The sequence below is a fragment of the Mesoplodon mirus genome (genome assembly GCF_964341445.2).
Source record: "Mesoplodon mirus genome assembly, chromosome: 6".
Taxonomy (NCBI): domain Eukaryota; kingdom Metazoa; phylum Chordata; class Mammalia; order Artiodactyla; family Ziphiidae; genus Mesoplodon; species Mesoplodon mirus.
The window spans coordinates 3332110-3349028 of record NC_138982.1 but is presented as its reverse complement, the minus strand read 5'-3'; the positions used below and the strand labels follow the sequence as shown (position 1 = coordinate 3349028).

Genomic DNA, 16919 nt, shown 5'->3' with positions numbered 1-16919 from the left:
AGTGTGCCCAGTACTACTAGAAGGACCCTAGCTAGCACCCTGATACTCCTTGATTTCATCTCCCACCTTTGTGGTATCCCATAGGAGGGAGGTTCCCCCAGGTAAGTATCACATCCAGACTAGAGTCAAGGGGCCCTGTCTGGGGTACAGTGGTAGGCAGAACTGCAGATCACCCCAAAAACGTACACTCCAACGGGAAAAAAGAAGAAGAATGAATGACATGTTGAGATTGTGATTTTGCAGGCACAGCCTAAGGACATGGCTGCCTAGTCCACTTCCACCACAACCAAACTCAGTATTTCCCAACGTATGTTGCAGTGCCTGTTTTCCTTGCAGTGGAGTGTTTAGTAGCCATAGTCCCTGAGAGTGTGCCCACTGTTGTCTTGCTTGGGCAGTGAAGGATGTTCCTTGGTCAGAGTGAAGTCCCATGGGATATCCAAAAATATGACATAAGTTTTATTCAAGGACAGCTATGGTAGTTTCAGCATCCACATGCCAGACTGGAGTAGCTATACAATAGCCTGACTAGGTGTTATGGCAGTGAGGCATCATCTTTGCCTGTGGCTGGTGGTCAGGGGTTTGATGTGAACAATCTGCCAGATCCAGGCGAGTCCCAGTCCTTGGTTAATGTGTCCCAGTTCTTCTCTCTGGATGATTTGAGTATATTGACAAGAATCACAAGAATGTACTACCTCCTTAGACTTCTGGGTTATCTCTTGGGCTCTGGCCCATTTTTGCATCTGAAGTGGACTCCTTTTTCCATAGATGTACCCACCAGGCAATTGTTGCAGCCCACTGGGCACAAACTTGATTGACACGAGTTCCATTTATGTTTTTATTTTAAAAGTTCCTTTGCAAACACAAGCATGTGGTCCTTCACAAAAACATGCTACTAAAAAAAGAACAAAAAAAGTCAATGAAGAAATTAAAGAGGAAATCAGAAAAAACCTCAAAACAAATGAAAATAAAAATACAGCTTGCCAAAATCTATGGGATGCAGAAATGCAGTTCTCAGAGGGAAGTTTATAGTGATACAGGCCTACAAGAAACAAGAAAAATCTCAAATAAACAACCTAACCTACCATCTGAAGGAGTTAGAACAAAGCCCAGAGGCAGCAGGAGGAAGGAAATAATAAAGATCAGAGATGAAATATAAAAATAGAGACCCCCAAAAAAGACAATAGAAAAGATAAATGAAATCAAGAGCTAGTTTTTTGCAAGCATAAATAAAATCGATAAGCCTTTAGCTAGGCTCGTTAAGAAAAAAAGAGAACCCAAATAAACAAAATAAGAAAAGAGGAGAAATTACAACTGATATTCAGAGATACAAAAAACTCATAAGAGAATATTATGAACGGTTATATGCCAACAAATTGGAAACCTAGAAAAAAAATGGGTAAATTTCTAGAAATGTACACTTTTCCAAGACTGAATCTGGAAGAAATAATCTGAGCAGACCAGTCACTAGTAGTGAAATTGAATTAGTAATCAAAAAGCTCCCAGCAAATAAAAGTCCAAGACCCGATGGCTTCACAAGGGAATTCTACCAAACATGTAAAGAAGAGCTACTATCTATCCTCAAACTATTACAAAAACTTGAGGAGCACTTCTGAATTCATTACACGAGGCCACCATTACCTGATACCAAAACCAGACGAAGATATTACAAAAAAAAAGAAAATTACAGACCAATATCTCTGATGAATATAGATGCAGAAATTCTCAACAAAATATTAGTAAACCTGATTCAACAATATATAAACAGGATCATACACCATGATCAACTGGGATTTACTATAGGGATGCAAGGATGGTTTAATATCCACAGATCAGTCAGTGTAATACACCACATTAACAAAATGGAGACTACAACCACATCATCATTTCATTAGACATAGAAAAGGCATTCGACAGATCTCAACACCTATTCATGATAAACACTCTAATCAAAGTTGATATCAAGGAAGCATATGTAAACATAATAAAGGCCATTTATGACAAACCCACAGCTGACATCATACTCAACAGTGAAAAGCTGAAAGCTTTTCCTTTAAAATCAGAAACAAGACAAGAATGCTCACTCTTGCCACTTCCATTTAACATAGTACTGGAAGTCCTAGCCATGGCAATCAGAGAAGAAAAAGAAATAAAAGACATCTAAATTGGAAAGGAAGAAGTAAAACTGTCACTGTTTGCAGATAACATGATCCTATATATAGAAAACCCTAAAATGTCCACCAATATACTATTAGAACTAATAAATGAATTAAGCTGCAGGACACAAGATTAATATATAGGAATCTGTTGCTTTTCTATGTACTAGTAATGAACTATCAGAAAGAGAAAGCAAGAAAACAACCCCATTTAAAATTGCATCAAATGGAACAGAATAGAAAGTCCAGAGATAAACCCATGCACCTATGGTCACCTAATCTATGACAAAGGAGGCAAGAATATACAATGGAGAAAAGACAATCTGTTTGATAAGTGGTGCTGGGAAAACTGGACAGCTACATGTAAACGAATGAAATTAGATACTATAAATCTCTTAGAGGAAAACATAGTCAGAACACTCCTTGACATAAATCACAGCAACATCTTTTTCAATCCACCTCCTAGAGTAATGAAAATAAAAACAAAAATAAACAAATGGGACCTAATTAAACTAAAAGCTTTTGCACAGCAAAGGCTGCGCAAAACCATAAACAAGACGAAAAGACAACCCTCAGAATGGGAGAAAATATTCGCAAACAAAACAACCGACAAGGGATTAATCTCCAAAATATACAAACAGCTCATGCAGCTCAATATCCAAAAAAGAAACAACCCAGTCACAAAATGGGTGGAGGATGTAAATAGACATTTCTCCAAAGAAAACATACAGATGGCTAAAAAGCACATGAAAAGATACTCAAAATCACTAATAGAGAAATGCAAATCAAAACTACAGTGAGGTATCACCTCACACTGGTCAGAATGGCCACCATCAAAAAACCTACAAACAATAAATGCTGGAGAGGGAGAAAAGGGAACCCTCCTACACTGTTGGTGGGAATGTGAACTGGTACATCCACTGTGGAGAACAGTATGGAGGTTCCTTAAAAAACTAAAAATGGAACTACCATATGACCCAGCAATCCCACTCCTGGGCATATATCCAGAGAAAACCACAATTTGAAAAGATACATGCACCCTAGTGTTCATTGCACCACTATTTACAGTAACCAGGACATGGAAGCAGCCTAAATGCCCATCGACAGAGGAATGGATAAAGAAGATGTGGTACATATACACAATGGAATATGACTCAGCCATAAAAAAAGAACAAAACAATGCCATTTGCAGCAACATGGATGGACCTAGAGATTGCCATACTGAATGAAGTAAGTCAGACATAGAAAGACAAGTATCATATGATATCATTTATATGTGGACTCTAAAAAAGGGTACAAATGAACTTATCTACCAAACAGAAATAAAGTTACAGATGTAGAAAATAAACTTATGGTTACCAGAGGGTGGGGGAGGTATAAATTGGAAGACTGGGATTGATATATACACACTACTATATATAAAATAGATAACTAATAATGACCTACTGTATAGCACAGGGAACTATACTCAATACTCTATAACAGACTATATGGGAAAAGAATCTAAAAACAGAGTGGATATATGTTTATGTGTAACTGATTCACTTTGTTCTACACCTGAAACTAACACAACATTGTAAATCAACTGTACTCAAATAAAAACTTTTTTAAATTGCATCAAGAAAAATAAGATACCTAGGAATAAGCTTAAGCAAGATGGGAGACCTGTACTCTGAAAACTATAAAACATTGATGATGATACAAAAAAATGAAAAGATATCCCTTGTTCTTGGATTGGAAGAATTAATATTGTTTAAATGGCTATACTACCCAAAATAATCTTCAGATTGCAGTCCCTATCAAAATACCCATGACATTTATCACATAACTAGAACAAATAATCCTAAAACATATATGGAATCAGAGAAGACCCTGAATAGTCAAAGCAATCTTTAGAAAAAAGAACAAAGCTGGAGGTATCATGCTTCCTGACTTCAGACTACACTACAAAGCTACAGTAATCAAAACAGTATAGTACTAGCACAAAACCAGACACATAGATCAATGGAACAGAATAGAGAACCCAAAGATAAGCCCATGCACATATACTCAATCTACAACAAAGGAGGCAAGACTGTACAGTGGAGAAGATACAGTCTCTTCAATAAGTGGTTTGGGAAAACTGGACAGCTACATGTAAAAGAATGAAATTAGAACATTTTTTCATACCATATACAAAAATAAACTCAAAATGGATTAAAGACTCAAATATAAGACCTGAAACCATAAAACTCCTAGATGAAAACACAGGCAGGACACTCTTTGACATAAACTGTAGCAGTATTTTTTGGATTTGTCTCCTAAGGCAAAGGAAACAAAAGCAAAAATAAACAAATGGGACCTAATTAAACTTAAAGGCTTTTGCAAATCTTTTAAGCAAAGGAAACCATCAACAAAATGAAAAGACAACCTACTGAATGAGAGAAAATATTTGCAAATGATATGGCAGATAAGGGGTTAATATCCAAAATATATAAACAGCTCATACAACTCAATATCAAAAAACCAAACAACCTGATTTTAAAATGGGCAGAAGACCTGAATATACATTTTTCCAAAGAAGGCATACAGATGGCAGACAAGCACATGAAAAGATGCTCAACATTGCTAATCACCATAGAAATGCAAACCAAAACCACAGAGATATCACCTCACGCCTGTCAAAATGGATGTCATCAAAAATACCACAAGTAACAAATGTTGTCAAGGATGTGGAGAAAATGAAACCCTTATACACTGTTGGCAGGAATGTAAATTGGTACAGCCACTATGAAAAACGGTATAGAGGTTTCTCAAAAAACTAAAAATAGAACTATCATGTGATGTAGCAATTCTACTCCTAGTTTTATGTCCAAAGAAAACGAAAACACTAATTTGAAAAGATATGTGCATTCCAGTGTTCGTAACAGCATTATCTACAGTAGCCAAGATATGGAAGAAACCTAAGTGTTCATCAACAGATGAATGGATAAAGAAGATTTGGTATATATACATTGTATGTGTGTGTATACACACACACACACACACACACACGTACAATGGAAGATTACTCAACCATATAATAGAATGAAATTTTGCCATTTGCAACAACATGGATGGACCTGGAGGGTATTATGCTCAGTGAAATAAGTCAGACAGAGAAAGACAAATTCTGCATTTTCACCTTATATCTAAAAAATAAAATGAATAAATATAACAAACAGACTTACAGATATAGGGGACAAACTAGTGGTTACCTGTGGGGAGGGCCAGGGTAGGGGTAGGGATTAAGAGGTACAAACTACTATGTATAAAATAAATAAGCTATAAGGATGTACTCTACAACATAGGAAATATAGCCAATATTTTATAACTTTAAATGGTGGGTAAATCTATAAAATACTGAATCAGTATGTTGTACACCTGAAAGTAATAATTATAAATCAACTTAACTTCAATAAAAATTTAAAAATAAAGAAAAGGTCCTTTGCCATGAGTATCTACATAAGTGACATATGTTTTTTTTTGTTCCCAGGGAGCAAGCTGCTGCCATAGTTCTTTTCCCCATATGGGGGATCCATTAATAGTCCAGTCTTTTAGTTGCCATTTGCCTGACCAGATGGCTAAGTCATTGGCAACAGCCCATTTGTTGGTGAAAAATGTATCAAGGAATGGTAGTAGAGGTGGCCTGCACTGCCATTACCACAGTGCAGAGCTTGACCTATTGGAATGCCCACACCTGATAGTCAGAAGACGGCCATTTACTGGTTCAGATGGTTGCTTCAACCCAGCAGACCTCATCTGCCTTTAGTTTCACAGAGCTGTCAGTAAACCATGCCATAATGTCATCTTTGAATCTTGGGCCTTAGGAATTGCACCTGCTGTACCTAGGGCCTGGACTTTATCTGGATTTATAGTCAAATTGGTACTAATCATTCTGTCAGTGACAAGTGCAGCCACCATTGACATTAGCATTATAGCCGTGTCGTTAATATAAGGGATGACTAAAATTTCTGTAGTACTTGAGCTTATTGAAGATCAAGCGCTGCCCTCTGGTAGCATATTACAGAAGAATTTAGGTATCCCTGCAGGAGTACAGTAGAAGTATATTGTAGTCTGTTCAGTGAGAACAAAAATTGGTCGTGACCTCATTCTGCAGAGGGATCGAGTGAAAGGCATTAGCCAGATCAGTCAACAGCATACTTGTTTTCCATATGGGTTGCACTGTCTCAGTGATGGTGATAATATCAGAAACTGCTAGGGCAAAAGGTGAAACTTCTACATTTACCCTTTGGTAATCTGTTAGCCTCCAAACTCTGGAGGCCTTCCTTAATGGCCTGATTGAACTGCTTGTATTGTCTCGAATTAACAGAACGATGTCCTTTTCCCCACTGTAGATATAGTATTTTTGTTGAACAACACACCATGATTTGGCCAGCTCTGGAGCAGGCTAGGAATGCAGCTGGCCCATTATGCTTGAATTTGTCCTTGTTGTGGTACATACCGCTTGAGGCAATGGTGGTATTCAGTACCATACACAGCCAAAATGTCAATGCCTACTACGTATTCAATAGTAGGAACCAGGATCATCAGTACCTGAAATGGTCCAAAGAGTCTCATCCACGAATACATGTGGACTTGTCTTCCATGGGTAACTACATTCTTCCCAGACCTACTATTTTAATTCTACCTCTGTGGGGACCTGTCATTTGGGCACCAGTATCCAAAGGCCCCATAAAAGTTTAGCTCCCCTCTCCCCTTTTCCCTTCTATCTTGATAGGGGCATAGGGCCTCTGGTCCCCAACGGGGACCCAGAGACCTTGGCCCCATCCCTAACTGTGTTATTCAGCCCTAGACAGTTAAAGTCTGCAGTGCCCCTTCATCAAACAGATGCACCAACCAGGCTGTATGAGACTTCCCTGGCTCCTGTTCATATCCGTCCTTCAGTTTCCGTATTTCACTTTCAAAGAAGGACTTCATTTCAACACTTTTGTTTTCAGCAATGCCATAGGTGGTTTTGCATTGAGTGAAACAGGTTTTATTTGAGGCCTGTAAGCCACCTGGTTCAGGTAAAGTTTCCTGCATGAGACCCCTTTACTTCTCTCAGACATCATTTGTGATCCTTAAGACACCTTGAGAGTTGGGGGGTGTGTGTGAAATGGGAGCACAAAGGTGACCAAGAGCCCAGATTATTGTTTCCCTACACTTTTTAGGACCCATTTCACATTTACACTCTCATGCATTGCACCCACTTTTCCCTGTTGACAGAGATTATCAATATCCCTATTTATCCCCATATGGCCAGAGGGAGGCCAGCACATCAGTCAGTTCACCACCACCACCCCACCCCCAGAGCCAGCTGCCTAGCCCTTTCATTCTAACATGCCATGGTGTTTTTTGTTGGCAACTGTATCTCTCGGTAAGGGAGTGTTCCAAGGCTAAGGCCTATTCTTATGGAGCCAAGTGGAGATCTAAAGACTACATGAACAAGACTCTCTTTCCTAATAGTACATAACAATGTCCCTCTCAAGACTTCTCTTCTTACCAAATGAAAAAGGGGGGGAGGTCTTAAAAGGAAACTTTTGGAGGTGATGAGTATGTTTATTGCCTTGATTATAATAGTACCATGCATGTATGCATATGTCCAAATGCATCAAACAAACGTGAAGTTTTTTGCATGTCAAATATGTCTCAATAAAATTGTCAAAAAATAACAACAAAGACTATCTTCTCTGTACTCCCTTCACCCCACCACATACATACACATCTACTCCTTGACAGACCACCTGAATTTGGTTCATTTATTCCCATTGTGGTGTTAACATTATACATAGGCATTTTAATAACAATCAGCATTTTCTCCTAGAAGCATGAAAATTGTCCCTTTAAAATACAACTCATTATGAAATAATGCCATTATGCTACACAATACTTTTTATAGCTCTTAACATTTTTTTCAAAAATGCTGATAGGTTAGTGTCTGACAAATATGCCTAGCTCCCTCCCTCAACAAATTATTTTATTTTTCTGTTTCTTTTTTGTTTTTTTCTTATTTTTATATTATATAGTTATTCATTCAAAAAATATTTATTGAGCAGCAGCTATGGGTTAGGCACTGTGTTAAATAGCATTCAGATCTGAATAAGATTTTGTGTAATAGGAAAACAACAAAACATTTAGGTTTTGTAGTAGAAATACCTTCAGAGTATAGTAGAGCCCCCAAATAGAGAAATTAACAAAAATACAAGTGGATTTTTCATCTAAGTTATTGTTAGACATTATTAAGTTATTTAATTAAGTCCCTGTAATGTACCAAGATTTGGTACATTAAAGAACCAAGTTTTGGGAGGAGAAGTAGTTGATTGGGAGGCATCGTTGGACAAGGTGTAGATAAAACTCAACTGATGTCTTTGTTCTACCTATAATTTGCTGTGTGAACTTGAATGGATAGAGTAATTTCATCTTTTCTGGCCTTGTTTTTAAATTTAGAATTACAAGTAAGGAAACTTCTTACATGCTGTCTTACATCTGGGGTTCTGATTTTACTTTGGGTCAGCTGTCTTTAGTCTTTTGCTTATCTGTTGTTGATCTCTTGTGATTATAGATACGTATTCCATTAATACTTTGGTCGGCTTTCCACATCTTGCCTCCAGGAAGACCATATCTTGTGAGCCATCTCCATAGATCCCCATGGGCTGCTCTTCAGCATTGCTGCCCATTATAATTATTGTGCCCACCTTGCATCTACCAGTTAGGTGATGCTACCTTCTTTCTGCCATTCTGTGATCTCATCATCTTCATTGTACTGGAAGCCAAATTCTGTCTGAGGATCTCCTATTGCCAGCTCTAGCCTACAGAATACAGCTGTTATGGAGTTTCTCAGCAATGCCTGTGCCCCCACCACCAGTCTTTTCTTTCTTGCCTTGGTGAACAGTATTGTCTGGGCCCTCCTGAAGAACACACCCAGCTAGTAGGTCTTCTGAGTTGATACAACAGATCCTTTATGGCATGCTTACTTCACTGTGTTTTAAATGCCTTTCTTCACAGTCTGCCACAACTGTTCTTGGATCTCTTATTTCATTAATACTCAACGTTGCTTTTTCCAGGAGTCGCCCAGCAATGCACTAGGCCATGTCCATGGGCCTTAAATCCTGAGGCAAGGGAGAGTGCCCTATATCCAAAAACTCTCTCGTATCCTGTTTGATATTCCCATTCCCCAGTCCAGTACCCTCAGCAGACACTCTCTTGGTTCTTACTGGTTCCAGTTGGCCCACTCCTGCAGCACCTGTAGCGTATAATCCTTCTCCTTTAGCAGACCCAGTACTTCCCCATTTGGACTACGCTGAAATTTGACCTTAGCCTGGAGCCACAAGGGAAGGTTAGTATAGAGCATGAGGAGGGCTACTAGCATTGTCCTTAGGGTACTTGCTTCGCTTGAGGTTTCCATATATTCGAGGGGAGGGGTGGGTGGAGGAGGCATGCTGCCCTCTAACATGAGACTTATTTGCAGACCCACAAGTTTGTGGGAAACTTGGAATTGAAGGTTATCAGCTGCATCCACCAGTTATTCTTTGAACTTGCACTTCTTTCCTTTATGGCCCTGATTTTGGCATAGACTTGCCTGGGATGCAAAGTCCCTTAAATTCTGCCACCCTTAAAATTGAGTTCTGGGTCTGGTCTTCAATAGTTTCAGCTCTTTATCTGCAGGGGATAAGGATCTCTTTAAATGTTGCCAGTTGTTGATTTAAACTGGTGATTAATTAGCCTGTCATTTTCTCTGTTTAGCATCTCAGTGACAGCCATAGTCCTTAGTCCTTATAGTTATTAATTACCCTCATCCCTCAAATGCTTGGCATGTTGTACAAGCTAAGTGCACATCTCCATTCAACCGCAAGTGAATTAGCAAATGGCTGCTATTCTGTGTCAGAGACTACGGTTAACTTCACTTACAAACAGAAACTGGGTCTTTCCTCATAGTAGTCCTTCCTTCAAGTGATCCAACCTCAGAATCCCATCACTGAGGTCTGCTTCTTAGGACTACTTTTGGTACCAACTGTTCAGGTCACATTCCTTAGAAGCCCAGCCTTAGTCAGAGATTTTTGTGCTAGTGATACATTGAAGTTTGTATTCTCCTGAGAAGCCTCTAAGAAAGTGAGGAATGTAGGATTAAGCAGGAGACACACTAACAGAAATGTGGTTTCCGAAGAAGTTTTGTCTGAGCATCATCTCAGAAGGAACTTTGAAAAATAAATTGCACCTCAGAGGTTGTACTGTCCTGAGGCAAGGAGGTTGGGCTCTTTTACCCTCCTGTATCATTCCCCACTGGCTATGAGCCTCATCCTGAAGGAGGGAAAGGGTGTATACAGGAGAGGCAAGGTAGAGCATAGGAATCTTTGTACCAGGTGGTTCTTTTCAGCCATGGTCAATTCTCCAGAGAAAGATGCAGATAAGCGCCATTAGCTGTCAATACAGGAAGAAGCAGGAAGATTAGCCTTGTATATTAGGATTTGGACATCTGGGCGGGGCATCAACAGCATCTACCACAGGTACCTCCTATGTGCTAGAGACTTTACCAGCAAGCATTATCTCATTCAGTGGTGTGCTCGAGCTACCTTGAATCAGCTTTCAAGAGAGTGATTATGCACATCCATTCACTTATATGAGTTCAGTATCATTGGTAGCTTGAAATTGGCCATGTAGGGAGTAATCACATCACAGAAATCTGCAAATGCAACAATTCAGGGCCCCATCCCCCAGAGCTAGTTGTTAAAACTTTTACCAGCATTCAAATTTTATAACAAATTTATGAAGTCGGTATCATATTTTATAAATGAGAAAACTGAGTATCAGAGTGATTAATATACTTGCCATCTCTCATGTAGCTACTAAGCTACAGAATTGGAAATCTAGCTCTGTCTGATTCCAAAACTTGGACTCCTACTGTTACAGAATGTTGCTTTTTTTTTTTTTTTTTTTTTTTTGGCTGCCCCAGGTCTTCGTTGGGGCATGCGGGAATCTTTAGTTGCGGCATGCAGACTCTTAGTTGGGGCATGTGGACTCTTAGTTGCAGCATGCAGGCTTCTTAGTTGCGGCATGCGGACTCCTAGTTGCAGCATGGGGCCTTCTTAGTTGCAGCACGTGGACTCAGTCCCAGAATGCGAACTCTTAGTTGTGGCATGTGGGATATAGTTCCCTGACCAAGGATCGAACCCGGGCCCCCTGCGTCGGGAGCGTGGAGTCTTACCCACTGGACCACAGGGAAGTCCCCAGCATGTTGCTTTTTGAACACAGAAACTTCGTTCTCTTTTTAATCATTTGAGAGTTGGCTAAATTTCTAGATGACCCGGAATGCACTTTGATCACCAACACCTCCTACTCCAAGTTAATGATTTTATTATATTTCCCTAGTAAATAGCAGCCCCAGGACACATCACTCTGTCATTTTGCCTCTGTTTTTAAACATTCTTCCCTTTATCATGTTTTCTTAACTGCTCTTTCTGGAAAGTAAAAGGTATCCAGTAAATATTTGTGAAATGAATAAATGATGACCCTTTAATGTGAAATTAGATTTTTCTGCAGGAAGGACAAATTAACATACCCTTCTTTAATTAAAATCATAGGTCAAAAATTCTCTCAAAGTGCCACAGTATAATGTGGGAAGTATTTCATGTTGAACCAGAGTTGATACACATTTGAAAAAGGTGTAGCTTACTCTCAAGTAACTAAGGGATTTTTAATGCATTTTTAATTAAATGTAAGTGCAAATAGAATTGCTTGGTTCCACCTTGCATTGAATTACAATATGAAGTAAATTGAATGATTAAGCTGAAAATGACTTTAGTCTTCATATAGACTTGAAAATCTTTTCAACTTTTGTGGCATGGAATTGACTGCTTCTGTTGTGTTTTTGTATTTCTGAAGCAAGGAGAAGTCAGGCTGAAGTGTTTGAAAGCTCTACAAAGTCTGTATACCAATAGAGAATTATTCCCCAAATTGGAGCTATTCACTAACCGATTCAAGGTAAGAATGCTTAGCTTATTTTCTTTTTCACTTTAAAAATGCTCGTTTTAGCTAGTTTAGCAAATGACATTACCATAACAAGTGTTTAGGTCATATTCTTTACTGCATATTCTTTAAATGAACCTGTATTAAATAGATGAATCTCTGCTTTACAAAAGATATTACCAACATGAGTTCTTATTCATTACCTTCAACAGAAGGCTCACCTGCTTAAAATAAGATTTTTTTCATAGACAGCTTTTTTATAGTTATATTAATTTTGCAAGGTAAGGTTTGTCTCTGTTAGAGAATGCCAGTTGATGAAAAAGATTTTATATTATAAACATTTATAACTCCTCCTGTGTGTGCATAGGACTATGATAATATGGTTTCAGTAGTAAAGCTTTCCATTTAATCTAATCATCATTAGACTAATCTATCATTAGTCTTCCTTGAACTCCCCCAAAGACATTACCTCAGATCTGTCTCCACTTACTCTCTGTTCATGGTTGGTTTGATGTATAACTTTTCTTCAGGATCGCATTGTATCAATGACACTTGATAAGGAATATGATGTTGCTGTGGAAGCTATTCGATTGGTTACTCTGATACTTCAGTAAGTATAATATTTTAATTTAATCTGCTAATATATTAATGTTTTTTTCCCAGCATTATTGATGTACTTCACATATATAACCCTAATATATATTCTTATCACTTTAGGTTTTACTTTCACATTTTAAGGTTAGGTTTGAAACAAAATGTTTTGTTTTCTCTTTGTTTTTTATTTTGAATATTGTCTATTTCCTTTACATAAAAGTTCTTTTATGCAGTATCAGTGAAGTAACATACTTCTGTTTAAAGAGAGAGAAGGCTTCAAAGGGATAGGTTTTTCAAATAGGCTTCTTTGGAATTGTATAGAAGTAGGAGAAAGGAAATAAGGCATTTAAGTTTTGTCATTAATATGATAGAGATTTTAAAATAGGAATAGTTAGTTTCATCTATAGAGCTTTGACTAAAAGCTAGGAAGAATCTATGTGAGAGAATGCAAGTCCTGGCAAAGTCATTACAAATCCTCCCCTCCCCTGCCTTGTGAGGCTATATCTGTCATACACCAAACATCATGTATGCCAGGGTCTGTTGTTGTTTTGATCTCTTTTTACCTCCTTCTGCTCTACTCCCATATTCTTTGTTATTGTGGCTTTATACTCTAGTATATGTTGTATGTTATAAATATGGCCTCTTAGTGGTTTGTTCCTTCTTCTTTGCCTTTCTTTTTAAAATCCATTTAGCTGCTTGTGGATTTTTTTTTCTTCTTTATGAATTTTTAAAGTACTTTTGTCTAATTCCTCAGAAACTTTGGTTGGGAGTTTAAATATTAGAACTCCATTTAGGGACTTCCCTGGCAGTCCAGTGGTTAAGACTCCACGCTTCCACTGCAGGGGGCACGGGTTCGATCCCTGGTTGGGGCAACTAAGATCCCAGAGGCTGCACAGCATGGCCAAAACAAAGAACTGCATTTAATTTTATGAAAAATTTAGGAGATAATGGAATTTTTTACAATTATGTATTGTTTATACATAAAAATGTATTGCTTTATTCAGATCTCATTAGGTCTTTTATATAAGGTTTAAATTTTTTCGTAGAGGTATTGTACATTATTTACTAGGTTAATTCTTAAATACTCTATGGTTTTATTGTTATTTGATTAGTATTTAGTGTTAAAAATATTTTCTATTTAGTTATTGCTAAGGCAAGGAAACCTTTAATTTTTCTGTTGGTCTTTTATGTGCAGCCTATTAGAACTTTTATCCATGTTGACAGTATGATTGTATTGAATTTACTACGTAGATTATTATATGATCTGCAAACAATTTCAGTTCTGTCTTCTCCTTTTCTAACCTTAAAACTTTTGTTTCATTCTCTTGTCTAGTTCCATTAGCCAGGACTTTGAACACTATGAAAGTATCACTGATAGTGGATTTTTTTGTTCTTGTTCTAGGAAGGCATCTAAAGTTATTTCTGAGATAGGTTTTTGATATGATAGAAGTTCTTTGGTATTCTCAGTTTTCTGGGATTTTCCTTTCATACATTGTTGAGCCTGAATAAAATTGGTAGATTTGTCTAATGGTAAAACACCCATGCATTTCTAGAATAAATCCTGTTTGAACATGACATATTTGTTTTCATTGTATTTTGCTTAAATGCAATGTTATATTTAATATCCCATTTAGGATTTTCACATCTGTGTTGTGTGTAAATTTGACATAATTTTTTCTGTTCCTTACCCAACTTTGAAATCAAGATATACACTGTTTGTAAAATATCTTCAGTAGTTTCTCACCCTTTTTCTGTTTTGAAATAAATTTGCTATGACAGATTAATTCCTCCTTGAAATTTTGAGAGAATTCTTTTGTTAAAGCCATGTCAGTTTTAAGTTTCTTTTGAGAGAAAGGTCTTTGATTACCGTTTCTTCTACTTCAGTGGTTATCTATCTAAGTTAACCTTTATTTCCTCTTGTAATAATTTTGGCTTTTCATTTGATTTTTATAGTATATCAGTTTTATCACAGTTTTCAACTTTATTATTTTATAGCTTATGATATTTTTATTCATAAAACTTTATTATTTCTTTTGTTATTCCTCGTTTACATCGTTCATTTTATTTGTATCCTCTTCTTGATCAGTCATGGCAGAGGTTTGTCCATCCTACTGTTCTTTTCAAAGAACTAGCTTCTTTTAGCTATTTCTTTCTTGTTTTTGAACAATTGTATTTAAAGTAACAAATATAACTTTAAGTACTACTTTACTAGTCTCCTAAAAATTTGGACATAGAATATTTTCATAGACAATCAATGATAAGTATTTTGATTACCTTTATGACTTTCAGTTTAATCAAAATTATTCAGTAGTAATTTTTGTTCTCCCTAGATCAGATTGTTTAAAGCTGTTCTTTCTATTTTATTGTATTATTTGAGAATGTGTTCTGAGTACTTTGGTCAATTTTCTGAATTTTCTAAGTATGTTTAGAAACAGTACATATCTGTGTTGTGTATATAGTTATTTATATTCATTACTTTGAATTTATTTAGTGTCATTCAAATTATCTATACCTTTGCTTATTTTTGTCTACTTTTTCAGAAGGATGTGTTAAAGTCTTCAACTACTATTGTTCACTTGTCTTTCCTTTTAGGTTGTTGCTTGGTATACTTCGGAGTATATAGATCAGTACCTCTCTGTTCATGATTTGTACATCTTCTGATAATATTCACTTTATCCTTACATCTCATTCTTCCTTGTCACTTATGAAGAATTTTTTCCTTTTCAATTCTATTTTAAATTATTATGCCCCCTAGTTATAGTTTACTTGTAAATTTCACAAGCTTATCAATGTCTTTCCCTTGAACAAAAAAATACCCACATTCCAACCACTTGTCTTTTTCATCGGAATTGTCTAGAGTTTAAATCTATTGTTAAGGATTACTTTTTTACCCTTTTTTGGGTTTTTTTGCTTCCTTTTTTTATTTAGTTTCAGTAATTGCTCATTTAGACAAGAGTAAACTTTGCTTTGATATTACTTCTTCCCTTACTTCCAAGGAAGAGTAATTCTCTCATAGACTCCTCCAGTATTGTCTTTTCAGGCTCGTTTACTTCCTTAAAGAGTATTTTCAAACCATCGAAGACCTTGTTTGGCTAAAAAAAACCATACTTTCATCATGAATTTAGAAAACGGTTTGGCTACTTTCAAAAGTCTATTTTTAAGGTTTTTTTCTATGTTTTCGTTGGAGGAAATAAGGGCAGAACATGTCTTATATAAAAGTATAGTTATGGCCCTCCAGCTGTGTCAGATGACCTAATTCATTAGGTACTTTGGTCCTTTTATGGATTCCTCAGAGTGCTCTCCCTTTTGCAGGAGAGGGAGATGTCATCCTGGAACCCGCAGAAGTCCTTAGGATGGACCTCCAAGTGAGGGTCCTTGGCTTCCCACAGGAAGGAATTCCGGAGCGAACCATAGTAAAGGGAAAGCAAGTTTATTTAGAGAGATACACATTCCATAGGCAGAATGAGGTCTGTCTCAGAAGGCAAGAGCAGCTCCAGGGCACAGGGTCTTCTGGGAAGGTGAGATCTGCCCAGGGGCATGGGGTCATAGGTTTTTATGGGTTCAATAATTTCATAGGCTGAGTGGGAGGAATATTCTTGCTATTTTGGTGAAGGGTGGGGATTCCCCAAGAATTGGACCACTGCCTACTTTTTGACCTTTTATGGTCCTCCTCGGAACTGTCATGGTGTAAGAGGGAGTGATTTTTAGTATTTCAATGAAGGTATAATTAGCTAAAGGTCAGTGACCCGACTATTCTCAAAGCCACCTTGGTTTGAGCTGGTTCTAGCCTATCTTAGCATCCCAACAGCTGCTCCCCCTCTTCATTATCTAGCATTTTGTGTCCTGTCCCTTTCCCTCCTGTCTCATCCCCACTCTAGGTATTTGTGACAATGGGAAGTTCCCCAGAGTGGACAGTGCCTCCTCTGGCTATTTACTGTGTGACTCAGCGCCTGACTTTCAGGTTTCCTCTGTTTGAGTTGCTTGCCCTTTAGGTGGTCTTGTTGGGCAAAATGTCTTTAAAACTATCCAGGCTGGCTCCCTTTAAGTATTCCATATCTGGCCTAAAGGAAACATGGAAGAAGTATGGATTTCTACTCATTATATTGCTCAATCTCCTAATGTCTACTTATATATTATTTTGGTGAAAAATTAGCTAAGGTTCACAAAACTAACTCTCCAGTCTCTTAT

The 16919-nt window shown here is 37.4% G+C and overlaps 1 protein-coding gene across 3 annotated transcripts in view; it reads left to right on the top strand.

Moving 5' to 3' along the window:
- The window catches only part of STAG1 (STAG1 cohesin complex component), a gene marked incomplete at its 3' end in the record, with an annotated part of 433334 nt that overhangs the window by 319104 nt on the left and 97311 nt on the right, over window positions 1–16919 (top strand). For all 3 annotated transcript variants that reach the window (XM_082624612.1, XM_082624613.1, XM_082624611.1), the window contains 2 exons: window positions 12054–12152; window positions 12668–12747. In XM_082624612.1, coding sequence (XP_082480738.1) covers window positions 12054–12152; window positions 12668–12747 — 179 coding nt within the window. The remainder of the gene's footprint in view (window positions 1–12053; window positions 12153–12667; window positions 12748–16919) is intronic.